The following is a 22,828-nucleotide window of genomic DNA, read 5'->3' on the forward strand; positions in this document are numbered from 1 at the left end:
CAGGGGCAGCAGGCCAAGCAAAGCACCCCAGACATCCCTCTCCCCAGCAACGCTTTCCAGCTCCACCTGGGGGACCCCAAGGCTTTCCCAAGCCAGACGAGATATGTAATCCCTTCAGGGTGTTCTGGATCTGCCCTGGGTCCGGCCTTCTACCAGTGGGACGTGCCCAGAACACCTCTAATGGGAGGTGCCCAGGAGGCATCCTGATCAGATGCCCGAACCACCTCAACTGACCCCTTTCAACGCTAAGGAGCAGCGGCTCTACTCTGAGCTCCCTCTGGATGTGCAAGCTCGTTACCCTATCTCTAAGGCTGAGCCCAACCACGCCACGTAGGAATTTCAGTTCGGCTGCTTGGATCGGCGACCCTGAGATACTTGAACTACAGAGAACCATGGCCTTAGATTTGGAGGTGCTGACTCTCATCCTGACTGCTTCATTACTTACTTAATCCTCTTCTTCCTGGGTGAGAAATAAGGTTTCAACGACTCGACGCCATTCATCTCGGTGTTGTGCTACTTTCTATGCCTTTCCCCATGTAAGCTTCATTTCTTTCAGCTCCCCTTCAACTCTTCTCCACCAGGTGTTCTTTCGCCGCCCAGACTTACGTTTTCCAGGTGGTGTCCATCGTAATGCTACCTTCGGTATACTCTCCTTGTCCACTCTTAGGACATGGCCTAGCCACCTGAGTTGCCAGTATTTTAAATCAAGGACCACATCTCTGCATCCTGTTTTGCCGTACAGGCCAGAAGATTCGGCAGATTTTTCTCAGGCACCCATTGTTGAAGGCACTGATTTTATTCATGTCTCCTTTCACCACTCGCCAGCATTCTGAGCCGTACATAAGGACAGATTTCACATTGCCGTTGTAGCACAAAGCTGCTTCATGCTCAGCTGCAAACAGCCCCAGTGCGTGCTGGAGGTCACGGTGTAATGAAGCCAGCAGAACCACATCATCTGCGAAAAGCCCATCAATTATATTAAATTGACACAGAGAGATGTGACAAGCAGCTTCAATCCCATTTTCCTTCTTACTTTGGGTGCAGTGTAGAAAACACATTTCAAAGAGCATTCTACATTGGCTTTTTAATTATTATTTTTTTTAATATATTAACTGACTAACTAATAATAACTAAGAGAACCTTTAATATTTTTAAGCATCCATGTGTGTAAGTTTGCACTCCTGACGTAAAATTAAACTTTATACAGTCAGGAAACATCTTAATAATGCAATGCTACACCTACAACCCGCTATGTGGAAAACGTATAGCCCAGTGGGTGTCTGACTGTCCCTCCCTTTGTCTCGCGCTCTCTCCCTCCTCTCCCCTCTCTCATACACGCGCGCGCAGGCACGCACGTGAGCACCTGCCTAAAAGCTGCGTCAGAGGGGGAAAAAAAGGACATTCAAATAGTCAGTGAGTACTTAGTGTGGTGAGTGTAACAGCCATTGTGTTTTGGATAAGCCGGTGGTGGAAACGCTCCGCAGCACACAGGCTGTCAGCTGTGTGTTAGCACCGGGTCGCAGACTTCAAACTAACTATTGGGCATGTCGCGCATGACCGCTTCATCACTGCCACCTTGTTGATTCATGTCACCATGAGCCTGCCTAGCAAAGCATCAGAGAGAAGGTTAGTGCGACGTTATCCTGTAAATTTGTGGTCAAAAAGTTAAATTTTTGTAGTTTCACGCAATATATTTGCATCATTTTGTACAGTCTTCAGTTTCCTATATTCATTTCGCCGACTAGCCTTTAAAGAGTTAACTGAATTCATGCAGCCTGCCTATTATTTGAAGTTTAATGTGTTCATTTTTGTCAGGTAAAATTCACTTAAAGTTATGTTTCTATGTATCGTAGTTAAACACCGGAAACTGTCTGACACCTGCGTAAAAAAGGCAGAACTCAATGTGTTCAATATAAGACAAATCAAACATGTGCCCAGAAGGTGTCAGTGTAGTTTATGCAGAAAGTTGCACCCATGGAAAAGGCTGAGCTGTGCCTGTCTATAAGAGGAAAACAGCTCACAAATTCAAATCATCTAAACATTTTGCTTTTTAATACCCTTCTCACCTCAGTCAAGGTCAAGAGCAGCAGGGGTAACATTAGCTGCTTGTATAAAAGATTTATTTTTGAACCCCGAAGTAACATTGGCATCATTGAATTACAGTTCCATGCATAATATTATGTAATGTTCCTTTATGTGCAGTCATATTAAGATCAAGATTTTTCCTCTGGACAGATTTGGCTCCAAGAACAAACTGGAAAAGCTATTAAAGGAGAGAAAAGGCACCTTTCCACTGCTGATCAAGGTAGGAGGATAGAGATTTACTGCTGATAAACGCATCATGTGTTTTCTTGGTCATGTTTTTGTGTCTCTAAGCAACCCCCTACAGTGTTGATGTGGAGGTCATTAAATAAATGTTATTCAGGTGATTGTGTGCACTCAGCGGACGTGATTTATTAGAGAACATACTCTTCCTTGTGATGTTCTTGGCCCGGCACCGCTGAACCATCTGAGAGGGGGTGCCCTGTTCCTTTTTGCAAATGTTGGGAGAGCACATCATCCCAACCCTGTGCCATTATAACGCCTATCTGAGGTCTTTGGCACTGAAACTCCCTGGGTTATCCTCGTCGTCTCCTCTTCCTGGAAAGTTCCACAACTTTCAGCTCTGCCCTACAAGGACACATTCACGCAGCAGTGGACCGATTTACCCCCTCCCTCCCTGCACGGAGGGATTAGAGTGTTTCAAAGCCCCTCGGACCTCCCTCACTGAGCTCCTATAGGACACTTTTGTACTCACTGTTGATTAAACTGTGAATACAGTTTGGTCCTTTTTGCTGTGAGGGCGGACACACCAGTGGAGCAGGGATGACTAAATCCCTTTGATGTGGAACTTTGTGCACGACCCCACTGCTCTTTTAAAGCTACCTGGGCTCAGGGTTTATTGAGGCTCCATTTATAACAGAGTTTGATTGGAAAATGAATAGGGAGGAAACACAATGTAGGTAATGTGAATATGGGGCGTGAAGGACATCAGATTCAGATAATAGAAATGAATGAATGGCTCCTTTTTGTGTGTATGCACGTGCATGTGTGCGTGTGTCAAGGGGGGTGGGGGGTGGCCGACAGGAGGATGAGTCATAGCAACAGTTTGCATTATGGTCATTGTTAGAAAAAATTAGAACCATAAACCAAAACTTTATTGTTCATGTAGAGTATTGCATACTGCAGGGTGTGTCGGCCAAACTCTGTCATGCTTAATTCCATCACGATCCTTGTATTTGCTTTGATCTCAGCACTTAAAGAAAGCACTCTCACATAGATATTCTCATTAATTAGCAATGGCACTGCCAAAAGATTGTTAAGCCAAAAGACACTCCTGACAAGAAAGCTGAAAATCTTTGAACATCAGTGAGAAAATGGAAAGAGCTGCGTCTGAGGCATCATTTGAAGCTGTTAGGAGTTATGCTGTGAGTGGACTCTCCCCGCTCAGGGTGTCAGTTCAAAAGATTCTGTCTTTCTCGAAGTTGGGATATCAATAGAGAGCATTTGCGTCATTACAAAGTACAGACGCAAGCAGCTGCTCTCAGCAGATTCAGTGTAGCCCTTCAAGACGCGCAATGCCCTGAGACTGTAGCAGGCAGTGTGTTTTCATGTTTATAGCTTTTGCACGATATGACTCATTACTGACGTCCACTTTCTAAGCCTTCTTTTGAGACATTTAAGCCCTCTTTTTACATCAGGGAGGACCATCAGATCCCTCCAATAATGTGGTACATTATATCGCATGTGATTATTCTGGGGTGTTTGTCCACTCAGTGAAGGCTAATCTTGAAGCTGTGTGCCAAACTATTAATACTGTAGTAGGTCTGTAGCACTGACGTATTGGAGCCTTTATGTGGGATTACACTTTCTAACGTCAGGGTTCTTGAATCTGATGATTATTTTCTCAACTAATGTGTTGAATATTAGCACATAGATAATGTCTGTCACAGTCTGTCACCAAGACGATGTTTTTAGCAGTCCCAAACCCCAAAGATGTTCAGTTTACAGTGATATAAAATAAAGAAAAACAATCTGATAGTCTAAGTGGAGAAGCTGGAATTAGAGAATGGTTGATGCTTTTGCTTAAACAACGACATAAACGATCGACTATGAATCAAGCTCTACCTGCAGCACTATACAAAAACAATGTCAATACACTCTGAGATCATGACCTTGATCCTTTTTTGTGCTCTTCATGACCTGCTTTAGAGTATTGTTTATCAGGGCAGACCTACTGTATGCACCTGGCCGAGCCTTTACCCCCACAGACTGTGGAATAGGGAGCGTGCCTCCCCATTATTCTGATGAACCCTGCCCCTGATAGGGTTTCTCATCACAGCTTTGTCCTTTGTTGACACCGGACCTCCTGAATTAAAGGCGGTCATTTAGAAGGAGAGGGAGAGCTCACCTCTGCTGAATTACACACTGATATCAGTGTCAGCAAGCACAGGGTTCACACTGCCACACACACTGTGTATATAAATGATATTATAACCAATATAATGCTATACTTTTAGTCACCTCTCTATTTCTGCATGTGTGCATAAGATTGTGCCATCATGTGTGCAGTTTAAATTGAGCATGTTTGCAAGCATTCATGTGCAGCAACAGAAAGGCCTTTGGCGTGTCATCAGCGCCGTCACATGGCCCATGCTCCTCAACATGTGAATCTCCATGTGGCACTGAAATAGAGCCACGCATAGCAGCATACTCTCCACTGTAGATGACTGTTATTCCTCCCACTGGTGCACACAAGACTGTGAAAGCCTGGACTGCGTTTGGCCTTATGCTGCCAAGGCAGAGCCCACTTGTGCTGCTATGTCACAGCTGCAGGTTTCCATGGTGAGGAGGTGCTCCAGTGAGGACAGCTGGACTGAGGCACTCCCCAAGTCTGATAAACATTAATTGGATTTTACAAAGAATGCCGGGTAAACAGCCACACAGGGAGTTTTGTTAATGAGTGCCTGGCTTGGTTGCGTGAAGCGTCTGTTTTCCTTTAACGGTGAGTCATGCAATGCAAGGATGCTAAACAGGGAATGCCAATGTCCTCCCCCGTCGCACCCTCTCTTTCCATCTCCATAGGCTCAGAGGCATTGTTGTGTAATAATATGTGAGGTCTTATCTAAAACATTGTTACATAACAAGATTGGGTGTTCTTACCTTGTTAGACTCACAGATTTCTTCATACATAATAATATAAAAATGATAATAATAATTCATTTTGGACTTAATTTGCAAATAGTAGCCCAGGCTATTATTTGCTTAAATCACTGAACTCAACAGGCGTATATATGGGACAGGCTTTTATTTCCTTTTACACAAAAGTGTTGCTCAGCAAAGACCCTTATACATTAAAGGAATATGAATAAATTACAGGGTAATCAAGGAAAGGACTTATATTCTGACTTAATGACAGCTTCAGAGGAAGGGAGTCACCACTTCTGTCTTCGTCATGCTGGAAAATCTGTATGAATTATGGTCTTCTCTGATGCTCATGACTTAAGTAAAATGAAATCAACCAAGCTAACGATGTGTATCATTGCTGTATTGATAAGAGTTCAAACATTTTATTTGTATGTGAGTTCTAAACAACTTAAATTAGCTCAAGGGGGTAGTCAACAATCTGGTTTTATACATCCAAAGAACTTGTGTAAAAATAACTGCTTGGCACCCAGACCAGGCGTCTAATAGAGACAGGCCTTTATTTGTCAAAACATGTAGCTACACCAGCTTAGTAAAAGGGAGTGGGCATTTAATTGTGACCTGGCTTTTAATTGAAGTTTTACGGTACTGCCAACTAGAGCTGGGTTGAAAAAATCGATTTAATCGATTCGAATCGATTTTCCTTTAAATGGCACAAAATTAAAAAATCTATCTTTTACTATAACTATTTTCCTCCGTGGATGTGTTGTACAGCCGGTAGCAGACTGCAGCAGCCTGCAGTACTATCAATCCAGGTAGTCTCGCGAGATCAGCATTTAGCACCTGAGGTCATGGCGAGAGATCTCGCGAGTCGGCCGGACACTGAATGAAGACAGAGCAGCAAACAGTGGTGGGAGCGCGTCCACTGAAGGCATGGGTCTACGGTGCAAGTATTTTCACTCGCATTTTCCCCTAAAAATATAACGCTAACAATGTATGTATGTTTATTAAATGCACATCAGTTTCACAGAAAAATATTAAGAAATACCACTAAGCATCAGCACACTGCTAACTGTAGCCTCAGTTTGTGCCTCATACAGATCTGCTGGTAAAGTTAACTTAGCATTAGCAAGCGTGATAAAAGACGGCAGAGAGGCGACGTTGTGCAAATAAACCAAAGATTTATTAGTTCTCTGTAGCAGTAAACACATGGGCCGATAACAAATGTGTTAACTAACTATGCTAAAGCTTTACAAGCTATTCAGGGCTGCTGACAATAATGTTAACATGACAAACAGCAAGGCTAACGTTACAGCTAACAAGCTAACGTACTGATGCTCCTCAGACACATACCGGACAGCCTCTCAGTCCTTAGCCGCTAACGTTAGCTCATGTACAACAGAGTTACCACACACAAACTTTTACAAAGGGTCATGTGCTTCTAGTGACTGTCAAATCGCCAGCGAAGTTGTTTACACTGCCGACTGCCTGCTCTCATGGGACAAAGATCCTCTGAGAAGAAAGACGGTTCACTCTGCTTTGCCGCCAGGAACAAACTGGGAGGCAAAGATCCTCTCTGAGGAAGAGGATTCACTTTGCTGCAGGGTTCACCTACGTATATTGTTTCTCTTCTGATACAGTCAACGTGTGCATCACAACCACTGTAGTGTATTGTACAAAAGCTTTATAAGACGGTTACAGGCAGCAAACTTGTGGATGTCCTTTGTTTACATTTTTTGTTGTAATGTTAAATAAAAGTACATGATGACTAATGTACTGCTTTGGGGTCAATTCTTAATGTAAACAGTATTTTTAATAGTAATGCACCAGGTCAGAGGATTCCTTGTTAAATATACTTCGTTAGTTCTCAGAAAATATCTTAATATCCAAGCAAATTTTGTATCATAATTGAAATATACTTGACTGAATCGATATTGAACTGAATTGAATTGAATCGAATCGGATCGAACTGAGTCCTTGAAAATCGAATCGAATCGATCTGGAAAATCTAAATCGATGCCCAGCCCTACTGCCAACACTGTGTGCAAATGGTGAAACTAAGATTACCAGTTATACTAGCAGCACCCAACTGTCCACCAGTATTGTTAGACATTGATATTTGGTTGAATTTAGGTTGTGACATCTGGTGAACAAAATTCAGTGAATGACAACATCTAATGTCAATGTCAATTCAATGTAGAATACTGACAGTAGATGACTCTGATATTTTGTTAGTTTTAAGTTGTGTTGTTAAGTAACCAAAATACAACATCTTTCTAATGTCTCATGGCAACATCATTTTCATGTAGTATAACATTTAGTCTTAAGTAACGGAGAACTCAACCCAGCGTCTGCAAAACATCATAATGTTAACATCCACACAACATAAAATTTTAACATTGGAGGACATTTTAAATATTGTAAAATATTATAAAATTAGCCCTGTTGTGGGATTTATATGGTTTGGGAAAAAATGAATTAGAAAAGTTGGAAAGAAAGATCAGTCTGCCAGTTAATTGTAGAAGTAGTTGAAGTTGAGACATTTAATTTTACATCCACCAGAGCTTGTGGTGTTTAAAGGGAAGGGTCACCCTAAATCCAAAAATACATATTTTCCTCTGACCTGTAGTGCTATTTATCAATCAGCATTGTTTTGGTTTGAGTTATGGAGTGTTGAAGATATTCTGTTCTTGTCAAGTCTTCATGTGAGCGCTGACGGTCACCTCTTACAGCCCAAGACAAATTTCCCACATGTGGGGCAATAACGTCAGTCTTATTTTAACTTATCTTACCGGTATATCTGTTGTAGAGATGTCTGCCTTCTGTCCATTATAATGGGACTAAATGGCACTCAGCTTGTGGTGCTCAAAGCGCCAAAAAATACATTTGAAATACTCAACATCAGTGTCTCTTTCCTGAAAGGCCTGGTAACTCAAGATAATCCACAGACCTTGATGTGAGCAGTTTCATGTAGGAACTATTTTCCTATTACCAAACTGCATCCACCGACTGTATTACTGCGCAGAAGGAAGTGTGCATCTACTCAAGAGACTCATGCTTGTGACAGCATGAGATGGAAACATTAATGTCATCCTGAGCTGTAACATTTGCTAGCTCAGTGGTGCTTGGTGAGCTAGCAGTAGATGCACACTTCCTTCTGTGCGGTAATACAGTTGATGGCTGTAGTTCGGTATTAAGAAATGGTTCCTATAAAACAGCTCACAACAATGTGTTTTGTTTTTTTTTGTGTGTGTGTTTTTTTGTCGCTCCACAAGCCGAGTGCCATCTAGTTTCATTATATCGGAGATAAGGCAGACATCTCTACAACCGATATCACCAACATTTGGCATCTCACACTAAAACAATCTAGACCAATGAATAGAAATACAGGTAAGAGGAAAAATGTGTTTTTGATTTTGGGATGAACCATCCCTGTAAAGGTCATATAAAGTGATTTAACAACTATTATTGTCATATGTATTCATATTACATTTTAGAAAGACTGATAATTATGTTACATAACTGTGTTCACAATAATCAAGATTAACTGTGCAGTCATGCCTGTGTTGGTCCCACAGGCCAGAGTGTGTCAGTATATACCTGTAGCATCTGTTGAATGAGAAAGACCTGAATGCCAGTTCGGAAGATTACACCTGAGCCTCGGATAATAAGAATCTAAGACGGGATCTCCTTTACAGACTGTGTTTTGGTGACACTGTGTGGAACAGTATAGCCTCTTGTATTTGGCACCCAAAGACAACAAGCATTTCAGTCCTCATTGTCTACATCTGCCAAACTTGTCGTCAGATTAAATCCTGCAATTTGCGCTAATTGTTACAGTTTGAAGGCAGTGTATTGTGTTTGTCAGTGTAGCTCGGACACGGGGTCTTTTGTGTCCAGGTGGCGACAAAAGCGGATCGCCTTGCGAGGTTGTTGTGGAAGGTGACAGCAGAGTCAGTGCTTATGGGGTCAAAAGGACGAACAACGCTCATCTTACCTGGGTGACAAAGCTCACCTCTGTCCATCACCCCTGTAGGAGCGAGGGCAGGCGAATGTTTTCAGAGGGCAGGGTGGGGTGACACAGGCAGTGACTCGCTGTCACTTAGCTGGTTTTAGCAATGACATTAAGATTTGACGAAAGTAAAAAGAGACGGGCGAATTCTTGGACAGTCAAAAATGGAAAATGAGATGTGGTGACTTGCGTTGCCTAGAGGTTTTGGTTCATTGGGTGCAACATCAGAGCCATCTGAGGCCGAGGTGTGTGGCCCCAGAGATGCCAGGCCATCATCACTCACACATGCCTGGCTGCACGAGCGCACCTCCTCCATCCTCAGGTTCTCAAACCTGGCAGGGCAGAGTCTGGGGCATTCAGGTCAACACCCGCACTGCACACGATAGGGGCTGAATCCTGCTGTGTAGTGGGCATATTTAGCACATAAACCTGTGACACACACATTTTGATTATGGAGGTAAACACCCAAGCTTGAGAAATCTCACACACATGCACCTGCGCAGTGTTTACGCAACACCTGCCTCAGATGTCTCGCAAGTGGGCCAATTATTTCATCTGATCGGCTATATTGAAATAACAGTCAGGTACTGCAGCGTGAGCAGAGCCAGACATGGGGCCCTGGGTTGGGTCTCGCTCCAGGGATGGGAAGCAGCAGATCTTAGATGAAAGAATGATTAATGAGGTAAGGCTTCCACAGCTGAACAATTTGGAGAGAATACAGCTGATGATGTTGCTCTGAAAAATATAAATGGTGGTGTTTTAAGTAGAGGTTGTATTGGTAGCAGTTGAAGAAGTTTCCTACCTACACCCTGTTTAAGTACTGAGTATTTTTTAATATTTTGTCTTGGTATTTGAACAGAACAACTGAAAGTATGCAAAACTGTGGTACCAACATGGGTACATGACCGAAACTGGTCAGGACATCAGTCAACTTTTTTTTACATCCATCATCAGACATTGACGAAAATAATGACAGTAAGAATTTCAAGTATTCTTTTACTAAACATTTAGATCACTGTGTTTCTTTACTACCGTGTCTTGTGAAAGCAGCCATTATATCTGGCACAGTAATTATATCCCCTTACCCATGTTCTTTCATTTCTAATTTTAATGCCAGTGTCACACACAGAGAAAGCTCTCCTCTCCTTGTGCACTAGGAAAAGAGAACTGCTTTGCAAAAAAATTCGATCAAGACAAGGGAAAAAAGAAAACGCTGTATCAGTGACATTTTTCCAGGTCATGTTTCTTTGAAGGCTGTCTCTCTATTCGCGTGCAGAGATGGTGAGATTGCAAATAATTTGAGTACTGAGTACTGACTGATTTAAGGACAGAATTATACAGTATGGCTGCATGAAAGTTGATGAAGGTTTGTTTTTGGTGATGCTGCACAGGATGACCATAAACGTGACCCTCAGTCATTAAGTGGTGAGGGTCCATCATGTTGTTTAGACAACTGAGTGCAGGATTAGGTTTGTCTGTATGTTAGATTAGCCTCAAAAGTGAGGGATTAATATTTCAGACTTACAGTCGGGGAAATGGGAAAAAAAGGCTATTGTTTATAATACCACAATGGCCCAATCATCTGCTAAACAAGGCTGGGTAACGTGGCCTGTGGCCCAATTCTGGCAATTTTTTTGCGACAGTCTGGGTCTTTGTCTGATAAAGAAGACAGACAGGAAGCTCTTGTATGTCTGTTTATCTGTTTTGTGGTTATTACAGTACATAAATTGATGCGTCATGTATTATGAAGCTTGAGAGGTTTATGTGTACTTGTTAAGTAGGTGGTCTCGACGGGCTGGCACAGTTGTCACAAATATGAAGCAGTAGGTCAGTGTCTGCCTCAGTCAGCTACCCCACACAAACACACCCGGAAATATACAAACGTGGTTATGAATTATGTGAATATTTGTCTATGACAGTGCATGTGACAGAAACAGTGTCGACAAAGGCAAAGGATCTCCATGAGAAGCACAAATATTTACAAATTAAAATACAATGAAGACAAGAAATGACATACATTTTTAAAAATCAGTGTTATTTATTGACTTTTTGCAGCTTCCTGTTGTGATAATGAATAATAATATTATTGTTCTACAGATTTATGTTATCCAAATTAACAATTTCATGCATGCAGTGATTAAAAACTAGTCATTTAGGGGTTTTTTGTTACATACATGAAGAGTTTGCTTACATTTAATGCATTTGGTCCGACTTCTCTTGTTCAATTAATCGTTTCCACTTTATGGTCGAGTTCACCTACTGTATATAGTCCAGTCCTACTTGGTTCAGCCCTCATATTTTCCATGCAGTTACAGTATGTGCCATCAAAACACATCTTTCCATCGCCCTCTGCTCTTTCACCTAAACAGTATGTACGTATCACTGAGGAGCCGACCCCCCACACAGCACATATCAGGACAGAATGTTCCTGATTGAAGCCGCGCAGCAAACACAGACTGTGACCGAGGCATTAGCCCATTCAGACCCTGACAGAGCTTTGCTGCAATCAGACAGTGGCTTGTGTCACTGTTGCTGGACACAAGATGAATTAAGGAGTTTGTTTTTTGTCTCACCCTCTTCACTATGGTGAAGTGAGCCTCTCCACATGGCTAATGGGATTTGGCTTGGCCTGAGCCCCGCTTAATTTTCAGCTGTGTCCACCACAATCACACATGCACGGTTATACTTGAATAAAGAAACACGCACACACTCAGAATCGCTCAGTCCTTTTGATAGAGAATGAGGATAATCAGGCAAACATTCAGAATATGACATGATTGTAATTACTTTGCAATAATAACAGCTTATTAGATGTTATTTTAAAGGCTGGTTGTTCATCATCTACATTTGTTACTGTAGTTGAGTCAGTCGCCCCTGTGGGATTGAAACTAAGTAGACATCACCTTTTTACAGCAGAGGTTTCAGTTTGGGGTTTATATACACTATATTCATGTCCACAGTTAGTTTAATAGACAGAAAACTTTAACTCAACCATGACTTAATGTAATGTGTGATTAAAGGGGAGTGTTCCTTTAAGTCTTGGTCCACTGAATGTCCATTCATAGTTAGCTGGATGAAGACTAAGGGAACATCCTGTGAAAACACTTTGTTACTCTGCACCTTCTTGCTGACAAATCTCTATTGCCAAGCACCATTAACACATCAAAAGTAAGCCGCAGTTGAGCCTATAATTGTCTGTATACCTGCGAGTGTGTCTAAGCGTATGCGTTTGTGTCAACTTGTGAACTCGACCCATATCTCACATGGTGACATGCTGTCACTGAGAAGCCTGCTGTGCGTCTAAAACTGCAGATGCTGCAGCAGTCCACCTGCCAGCCAGGTCAAACTACCCACAGCGCTCTCTGCCAAATGCAAGGAGACTCTGATACTGTCTGTTTTGGCTGGCGGCTCACCTCGCTTCAGTTTGCCTCGTCTGGCACCTGGCGGCGATTAGCCAGGGCCCAACAGAATGTAAGGCACCGGGTTATGGCGCTCTAAGAGGAAGCCATTTGGCCCTGCTTTGACTGAGTCTCATCTGGCCTGGTGTAGCCTATCCAACCACCTGCTGCTCATTCTACCCAGATCCAGCCTGATAGTGCAAACACGTGGGAAAGATGTGGCCCTGAGAGGCCAACAGCCAGTCAGATGACACTGTTATGGTTGGGATTAGAGCCATGGATTAAACAGTGTAAATTGAAAAACCCCAAAACGTGTGGGAAGAAAAGAGATACAGCAGCTACCACTCTGTGTCATATAAGCATCGAGAACGGCTGACAGGGCAGTAATGAAATACAGTAGCCTGGTGCTTCATGCTACAGAAATAGCAACATTTTTCCTGTCACCAACGCAAGGTGATGAAGAGATTTTATTTTTGGTAGAGGGACAGGATTTATAGCAGATACTTGTAGTCACTAAGAGGACATGTCCTTTGATATGAAAACATGTAAAATGAAATGCTGCACTGTGACTTGATGTCACAGATGGTACTCAAACACTTTTTTACTTCCTGTAGTAATTCATTTAATCATCCACAATGAATAAAGAAATACAAAGATGTAATTACAACACTTTGTTTCCCAGTATGAAGCCACTGTTCTCTCGTCCTGCTGTGGACTCTGCAGTTCCCTGCTGCGGTGTGCAGCAGGCAGAAGGCCAGGGGCAGTCAGGGTGTGGTGGGATAAGCTTTCACCCACGCACTATTTGTCAGCAAGGCTGTAGCATGCCGCAGGGGTTTGTGGCAGCAGCACAAGCAGGTGGAGAATGGTAGAAGCTATGACGGGGGAGAGGGGGAGTTGACAGACCCTCTAGCGGTGTCTCCAAGATACAGTGGCAAGTGAGAAGGGAAAGGAAAGTCGCGGATGTCTGCTGAACCACATGGGAGGCCTATTAGAGCTGCACCTCCTCTCTGTCTGACATCCTCAGCCCCGTGAAGAGCCCACCAGGGAGGATGATGGGCTTCTGTATCTACAGTACCTCTCTCTCTCATGTCCCACAGCCCCCCCCCCCCCTCCCTTTCCCAACCTGAACTCCCAGAGGCCTCCTTTACAGGAAGCAAAGTGCCAGGCCCCTGCTGCTGTGTCTCCGGCTCAGGATGGGTCCCTTGTTGAGTCCCATCCATACGTCACTGGCAGCGGTGAAGACAGAGAGCACTCCCTCACTGATTATAGCAACAGCACAAAGCAACAGCATCCTCTCACTGTCTGTCTGCAGCCTGCCTCTCTACTCTGTCTGTATCCTGGAGCAAAGACTTTTTTGTTGGAACCTGATAAGGAAGAAGACAAAGGGGCACTGAGGTCTCAGCAACCAGAATGTAACCTTATATGAATATGATGCAGAGTCCAGAGTGTAGGGGGGAGTTATGAAGAACCACAAGGAGTTCTGCGTTAAGACGTCATTCATATTTTCAGGATTCTGTACACATCTAAAGAAGACAATGGAAAGCCTGCGTAACTGAACTTCACAGCATCAGAGTTCTTGTTAAGTTCAAGAAGAATTTTATTCTCTCAAATGGAGTAACACCATGACTTACAGTCTCTAAACTTAACTCAGGAGGAAATGCAGGCCTGGCATCATCATCATCATCATCATATCCTTCATTTTCCTTCTGAGGGTGTCTGATCTGATCTCTGACCTGCTGAGTAACTACCCCCCCTCAGGCTGGAAATGGTGTCTCGAGGGTGAGGTGGGCTTCAGGGTGTGGTTGTGGCAGCATGGGGGAGATGTGCTATGTGGGAAGACTGCTGTGGTTTTAGCCTCCTCCAGGGCTGCTGCTGGGGCAGGAACAGGAGGGTCCAACCTGAGGTATGTATATATGGAGAACAACAACAGAGGAAACCCAGGACATCAGACAACTATTTGTTTCCATTTTTTCCATCCGCCCACACCTGTATCCTATCTACATGCCCACGCTCACACTCTGTCTTTCTCCCTGTTTTGTTTTTTATTTCGTGCTCTGCGCACTTTTGTCTCTATTTTCAGAATCGCTCACTGGCAGCACAGTCGTCCTTGTTTGGGCTTATGTCAGGCAAACATAAACTGTGACGCTTTGTTTCATTTATGGTTGCCATGGTGAGATATACTGTATCTGCATTGTTGTGCTAACCATTGCGTTGTCACCTGGGTGACAAAAAGCACACAGCATATTATAATGACTCTCCCAGGTGAACTGCGGCAAGTTTACAGTGGCTGACTTTCCTGAGGTTTAATGATGTATTATTTGAACTCTGCTACATGTTGATGATACTGTATAACAGCTCAGAGCTAGAGCATGACTTGCACTTTTAATTTTCTCTGCATGCTACATTATTAAAGGAATAGTTTGGCTTTTTTTAAAAACAGGCTCATTGTTTTCTTACAAAAAGTTACAGTAGATAAGAATATTGAGACCACTCTCATACTGTATCTGTACACTAAAGATGAAGCTACAGCCAGCAGCCAGTTAGTTTAGCTTAGCAGAAAGACTTGAAACATGGGAAAAACATGGATGTATGAAGACAACTGGATACAACATTGAAAGCAGAGTCCCATTCATTCCAATGAAAGTTGCTCAGTGGCACATAAAGCTTGCCAAGTATAATATTAGCCTCATCTTCTGTATTGTGGGGCCCATAGAGTAAGCACACCAGAGACTTTGACTAGCCGAGCTGGCTAACTTCTGGTTTAGCCCTCTGCTAACTTGAGTGGGGATAGAATTATTCTAGGCTTTAGAAATGTTACTTGACCCGCCAAAAAATCTAATTCTGGTAGTAAAACAAATAATTTTGCGGGGGGTTAATGTCTCTGTTGATTTACAGACGTCTCTTTCACAGTGCAAGACTATGGGACAATGTCTTAGCAGGCTCAATGGCATCACATGATGGACCTGGAAGTTGTAATTTCACAGTTTGGCCACTATGTCAGATTGGCTACAAAGCCTGGCACTGTTCCTGTGGGCTGGGGGAAACAGCTACCGTGACTCTGTCCCACATTGAGTGCGGTTACATGATGGCTTCTCATTCAGAATGAAATAAATCTGAATGAAATCATTTGGAATTAAAGTCTTTCCAGGTAGTTTACATGGGAAATATTCATTCCGAATGAGGGTTTACACGGGAGATCAGTTCAATTGCCTTTTAATCGCCTGTATTTGGGTCCGCGCAAGGTTTGGGGCAGGGGAGGTTTCTGATTGGATAGGGGGTGGGGCGGATGTTACGTGTTTATGTTTACCGGAAGAAAACACTGTAGTCCTTGTTCCGGATAACAAGATGCTTGACAACGCCATTCTTGGTGCCTTTTTCGGGCTTGATTGCTTATATTCATGAAGCAGCAGTACGACGACAACCTTGTTCTGCTAATGCTTCGTCTGTTGAGGAGGAGTAGGAAGGTAGAAGGTCGAAGAAGAGAGATAGAAGTCTGTGCTGTGGCAAATGGAAACTGGTGAGTGCAACGAGTCCGACTGCTCTATCTCAGCCCGTTGCTGTGCGCGCTATATACGTCATCGTGTGAGAAGGGCAAGGAAACGAGCATGCGCAGAAAGACTGGAATGAACTTAAAGAGGAATGAGTGTATACAAGTGCGAGAAATTAGAAATGGAATATTCCAGCCCCTTACATCGGATTAAATTTTCAATCGCACTTTTCATTCCAAATTAGGTGTTTAGAAGATCACTTTTAATAGGAATGAACTTTCATTCCGAATGAACAGGGAATTAAACTGTCCATGTAAACGTACTCAGTATAGTAGTAACTAGATACTGGACCTCAGATGGCACCTATGAAGTCAAATAGAATTGCTCGCCTGGTACATAGGCTAAATAAAGTTTATAGTTTTCGGGTTTACTTCTGCAATATGTAGCCCACTGAATTAGTGCAATAGTGTTTCTTCCTCTGGCCCTGCCTGTGAGTTTCTACTCAGCTTATACATCACAGATTTTTTGCCTCAAGGAAAGTTTTACAAATACAAAACCTTCATGGATCAAAAATTCACAACAGAAAGAGACATAGTTGACCTTGTTTCCAGTTTGAGGTGTTCTTTCAATACTTTTACAGATGTCTCCTCTACAATAGTGCTCTATGGGGAAAATGCTTTTACTGCAATACCGTGACTGACCTGGAAAAACATTGGCAGCAAGGCTGAGCTGCGTTCCTGGGGGCCTGGCTCAGTCCAAAGGGGAAAAAAAAATCTATCTAATTTTGTTATCATCATCATCGTGAATTAGCCAGAAAACCAACGGACACGCTGGGAAATTACTGATCCTGGCCAAGAAATATCCTCTTAAAGCCACAACTTATTGATTTTACACTCCAATTTCTGTACAGATTAAACAAACAAGATATAATGTGTTAATAAAGGCCATTTAACTCTAGGCAAGAAAACAAATAACTGTATTTCACAAAATGACAAACTATTTATTTAAATTAAATATTTCTGTGGTTCTTCTTTACTATCATGCTGCAGTGTGGAGATAAAATTAGATGCAAAGTAATGCGTGATTCAGAGTTTTACAAACAAATATTCAGTCTGTTCTGTTCTTCGGCTGTAAGCTAGGTTGCAGCCCTTGTCGTTATTAATCAGGCCAGGTTTAAAGGAGCCTCTCATTTCTGAGAGTGTACCCAGTCGTCCTCTTGTTGTCCCTCTGTTTCCTCATCCTCTTGAAGGTCCACTCCACCAGCAGGGGCCGATCCTGAAATCTGGCACCAGTTCTTGTTTGTTAGCAGCACCTTGCACATGTCTGCTCTAGTTCCAGTGATTTAACTTTGTGTTTTTATTCTGTGGTTAAATCTTAAGTGCAACAACTGATTAGGGAATAGGAGAATAGATTAGGAGAGTGGAATAAGGAGGGCAGGTAAAGCTTCCTCGAAAGCTGTTCATCCCGTCCTGAGGCTGATTACTGAAGTGGCCACCGCTGTTGCATAACAGCTGTCATATAATCATATTCATCTCGTGTACTTGTTCTGGTCTGGGCTCCTTATTGCATTGGGCAAGTTGTCTCCCTCAGTAGTGATTAGTCATTACAAAACAACTGTTTACATCATGACAGCAGCATGGTATTACTGCTGTAATGCTTGTTTCTCTTGTTGCAAGCGGGTTGAGAAGAGTCAGCAACCCTCTGATGAAGTCTGAAGCCTGTCTGTCAACTCTGTTGTATGACTCATGAGAATATAGTGGTCAGTTTGTTTGTTTCTTTATTTGTTTTCTGACAGTGTAATATTTCAGAGGTGTCTTGGCAGAGATGATATCACATGCCCCTTCTGTCCTGCACTCTTCCTTTCATGGATGTTGGCTCTGCTGTGATTTTGGCCAGGACCCTCCACTGTATGAGAAGAGATTTAAATCTCAAGAGACCATACTGGTTAAATAAGAGTTTCCTGCAGGCCGAGACTTCATTCGCAGTGGCCCATATCTGTATTTTCTGACAAGGGAAGCTACCTTCACAGTGTCTGTTTCTGCATTTTTAAAATTAAAAGCCTCTGGAGGGTTTCAGCATTTAATTATTGTTGTCCACCTTTTAGCAAAAGAGGTCTAAAAGCAATATCTTCTGTGACACTGAGACATTTGAGAGCCCTGGTCCGTGACGATATCTGAATGGAGCTAGCAGTAAATAAGGGTGCATATTCTTCAAAAGCTTTCCATTTGGTTTAAGTATTTAACATTTGTTCTTATTTTCAGCCATTATGACTGTTGTGTTTTTTATATGTTAGAATACTTAACAGAGAAATCCACATTTGTGTGATAGATGTTTTTCCCCTCCATAAACAGGTGGTGTAAAACCTAAAAACTGCTCTGACCATGTTCTCTAATACAATAACTAAGGATTAATCACACATTTATTAATGTCAAATAGGCTGTGAACACATTTAAATAGATCTATGGTTCAAAATTTGGTACACACACTTATTATGAGGGGGTTCTTACTCTGAGGGTCAAAATGTAAGGGTTAAACAACTAAAAATCAGTTAATCTGGTGATACAATGTCATTTGTTTCCAACACAGCCTGGTTTAAAAGACATATTCTATGATTATACTCTGTTCTCCTGTGATATATGACAGCTTGCAGAGTTAAAGCACTTGAGATAATTGGCGTTCTGCTGGAAGCGGGTCAAATTTGTTATTTGTTCATTTTAGAGAGGTTAGATTTTCCGGAGACTTGCACGCACTCCACGCCTTGACAGTGCCGAGGATCTCTGGTGCTCAGTTTGTGAGAGAGCACAGCGAGCTGTCTACATAACAGTACTGTAAATTGAGTGTTGCCACGACATGCGTGCGTCGGTGTGAACCCTCTCTCTATGTACAGCGTCGGAGTTGGAGAGCGCATCAGTCACACAGCATGGTGTAGGTGGACGACAGCAAACGGATAAAAACAAATCTATATCGGGAAAGCCCCAGCTGTCAGCGGCAGAAACCTGAACAGGTGGCTCCCTCCTTGTCTTAGCAGCCATACGCGTCAAGGCGCAGAGACCCTCAGCAGCTTGTCTCCGTCGCTAATCTCCTCTCTGACGACAGCGCATGTAGTCTGTGTGCGTAAAACCAGGAGTACGGCAGGTTGGGGTCGGTGGATCTGATCAGTCATCGGGATTGTACTCATCAGTGCACAACAGCATCCGGTCCTCTTCACGAAGTTGTGGAAAGCGCGTTTCGGTTTTGAGGCTGGACTGACAGAGTTGGATACAATGACTCTTTCTTGGATTTTATAATCTCTCTAACTGTGTTTGGATTGTCAAGCAGCTGTAAAGACTGACACTGATAACACAGCATGTTGCCAGAAATTAATAACAAGGTGAGACACTTTGATTCATTAATGGCTGGTTTAAGTAGCCATTTCCCTTGTGACATTGATTTATGTTCATCATATGGTCAATTAGATTGTGGTTTTCCAATAATTGCAGGGCTGGTCTGCTTATCTAATCAATGAGAGAGTTTTTATATTGTCATTAACATAACTCAACTCCCATAGCAACATTCCTCAAGTGAATTTGCTTTTCCAGGGAATCATAATTTCGTTTGCCCAGATACAGGGCTTCATTCCAGGCTAATTCCATTTTGGGAAAAAACCCTCCACATGTATCCTTTTACGGTGACAAACTAAAATAAAAGTCTACAATTTACTGCACATTATCGATTTGTCTTTATCGATCCATGCAGAGAATGTGAAGTTACTTTGGATTTCTGACCATTCCTCCTCTGTCAGTTTTCCCACTTTAATGCTTATTCTGTAGTCCGCCCCCTTTCTCCTGACTGCGTGCCAAGTCATGATGAAAAATCTGATCCATTTCTATTTCAGTCGTTGTTTAGCCTACTTATATCAGTGTTTGTTGTGCTGACAGATTCTGTAAGTCTATATGCGTTCCGGTGTATTTTTCACACCTTACATGGAAAGTGTTGTAAATTTAACCCTCCTTGCCGTTTTGGGTTCCTCAAAGAATTTCAGATTTTTGTTTCTTTTTTTCTTTTTTTTTACTGTTTTTAGCAACAAAAGTCATTAAATACTGGAATGTTTGCTTTGACAAATCGATTTGATCACATACATTAATCAGTGATCACCCTGCAGTCACATTTAACGCCAGCAGGAAACAGCAACTGACTGTGCATGTCTGACAGGTGATAGCGTGAGTGGGCACAGTTTTACAGTTTGTTGATGTTTACCCTCAGTTACTCTTGGTTTTATTGCTTTGCTGACCTTCTGACCAACTGACCCCTGAGGACCCAAAGCTGCTCTCACACCCCAGTTAGGAGGATCCTACCTCCAGCAAAGACCCTCAGTCACGCAGAGGCAGCTCTTGACTTCTTTTTCCTTGTCTTCACTTCCATTTATCTATTTATGTAACATCATATTGGCACATTAAGAGCAAATGCCCTCTTTCATGTGTTAGTGCCAAGTGTAAGTAGTGAAGTATTGTGTCATTGTACAAACGAATCTTGGGCACAGATACTGACAGTGAGAAATATTAAGCCCTGCTGTCTTGGATCCTTAGAAAATCACCTTATTTAGCTAATATTTTAATAACAGAGGTTAGACATTCAGAAATATGTGCACTTGGCACTTGGGCATATGTTATGATGTCACTGGGTTTCCACTGGCTAAGTGCTCATTAGCCAGGCTTACAGCAGACCTTCACATGTGATGTTTCAGAAGCCACCCTGCCACAGTGACCTACATGGCTCCTGCTGTCACTCAGTGCTCCTGAGATTGTAACACGACCACATTATTGTATCATTATATCCTTCCTTGACTATGTGCTGATGGCCCGTCTAACTAAAGAGATATATCAACTTCGGTGTGAAGAGCAAAGCCAGTGAGTGTTTGCAGGATGTGTTTAATTCAATGGCCAGTAACACTCAGAAGTTAAGAGGATGCTGCAGTGACAGGTGAAGTTTTGCTTCTCAGTCAGAGGTTAAGTGTAAGATTATGATTCGGGAGCTTTTTCCTATCCAGCACCTGTGAACAACACCCCACCCGCTGTCTCACTCCCTCCCTCCCCGACTGCCGGGCTGGCAGAGTGAGTTTAGCACGTATTCCCAAATGGGGCTAAGCTTTATTTCACCCATATGGTGTTGCCCAACGCAGCTGCACGCTCACCTGCTGCTTAGTAAGGCACGTGTAAGCTGGCTTGGTGTCTGAGAAAATTGTGCCAAATTATTCCAAATGTGTGTGGTACTTTTTTTCTTTCTCAGTATATTCGGAACACTAGCTTTATTACAACAGTTATCACTTCCCTTTAACACACTGAGGAAAGTGGATCTCCAGCTCCGAGGCACGTGTTCCCCCACTGCCAGACACATGGATACGCACATGTTCACACTCTCGCACAGACCAGCAGGTACACAGAGAATACTGGATTGCGAAAGGGTCGTTGTTGCTGGGTTTTTTGCAGAAGTAATCTATTTTAGGATCACAGCGCATTATTTTTGCCGGTTTCGCTGCAATCTCGCTCGGCTGCCCACGGGCTCTGTGTTTCTGCAGAGAGTGGAGAATCCAGGCAGCACAAAGACAAGAAGCAATTTCATCATTAGCATTATTCATTATTATTTTATGACTGCTTTAATCCATCTCTTTTGGTGGAAACAAATAGGTGTAGATTTTGGGGGTGATGCAGAGGACATGCCCTCCTCAATATTTAAATCATGTGTATTTGTCCCCCCAATAAAAACATGACAGTAGTAGAGGGCTTTTTTGGACAAAATAAAAGACATTTACAATAAAATGATGCAGAAAAGTAATAAAATGGTGCATAAAAAATCGCCAGAATGCAGGAAATTAAGTGTTTGATGCTCAAAATTTTCTAGTGGAGGACCCCCAAATCCCTCATTTTGTATCACCAATGTTGAAACGAAACCTATACCTTTATGTAAAGACATTCCCATATCTCACTTTGGAGTTGATGTGCATTGCGCTGTATGAAAACCATTGCAGTAGGGAAATATGCTCACACTCTAAAAATAGGGGAAAATGTCCATATGTGACCACAGCTTTCTTTTGGTTTCTCATTTTGCAAACACATTTTATGAATTGCTCTCATTCCTCCCACAGACATCACGACCGGAGGCCTTCCCTCACCCTCACAGACTCCCAGCAGAAGGCAGCCGTCTTGGAACAAACCGACCCTGCTCACAGGTCAGCAGCACCCCCCTCTTTGTAAAATCCAGAACATGTCTCAACAATGCCATCTTTTCCCGTTTACGTGAGGTGTACATGAATTATTTTATCAACACCTAAAAACATTGCTGCTGTATACTGACATTTATTTACTCCTTAGACACACATGTATGTGGCTGCACACATCTGTCTGCACACATGTGGTTATGTGATGTAACGCATCACAGATTTCCATTGATACAAGTGCAGTTTATTTAAGCAGCATGCCCCCTGGTTACGTGCAGGCACGTAACTGTGTTTACTTCCTTTGCCTGTTGTGGCAGGTGCTCGCAACTATATTTAGCCCTATCTCTATGCGTCATAACCAAGTTGGCAGATCCTGCAGCAGCTCTTAACACGTGAAATGAAAATATCATAACTATCTACTGTATGGATGGGAATGCTTTTTCTTCCCTGGATTGCTGTTAATTATTAACATGAAAGAATTCATTATGTTGCTAATACAGCACATTGCTGAAGGCATGATAGCATGCAGAATGTGAGAGCTGCTCTGTTTTGA

General features: G+C 42.6%; 1 protein-coding gene across 2 annotated transcripts in view; it reads left to right on the top strand.

The window, feature by feature from the left end:
* Positions 1 to 1,393: 1,393 nt before the first annotated feature.
* dyrk4 (dual-specificity tyrosine-(Y)-phosphorylation regulated kinase 4) overlaps positions 1,394 to 22,828 on the top strand; it is a 35,033-nt gene continuing 13,598 nt past the window's right edge. Inside the window, exons 1-3 of one of the 2 annotated variants that reach the window (XM_049574951.1) lie at positions 1,394 to 1,626; positions 2,236 to 2,305; positions 22,204 to 22,287. In XM_049574951.1, the coding sequence (XP_049430908.1) occupies positions 1,595 to 1,626; positions 2,236 to 2,305; positions 22,204 to 22,287 (186 nt within the window). In that variant the 5' untranslated portion in view covers positions 1,394 to 1,594. Of the gene's footprint in view, positions 1,627 to 2,235; positions 2,306 to 18,909; positions 19,453 to 22,203; positions 22,288 to 22,828 lie in introns of those variants that run through there. The other variant, XM_049574952.1, reaches the window with a different exon arrangement.

Source organism: Epinephelus fuscoguttatus, linkage group LG4, assembly GCF_011397635.1.
Source record: "Epinephelus fuscoguttatus linkage group LG4, E.fuscoguttatus.final_Chr_v1".
Taxonomy (NCBI): Eukaryota; Metazoa; Chordata; class Actinopteri; order Perciformes; family Serranidae; genus Epinephelus; species Epinephelus fuscoguttatus.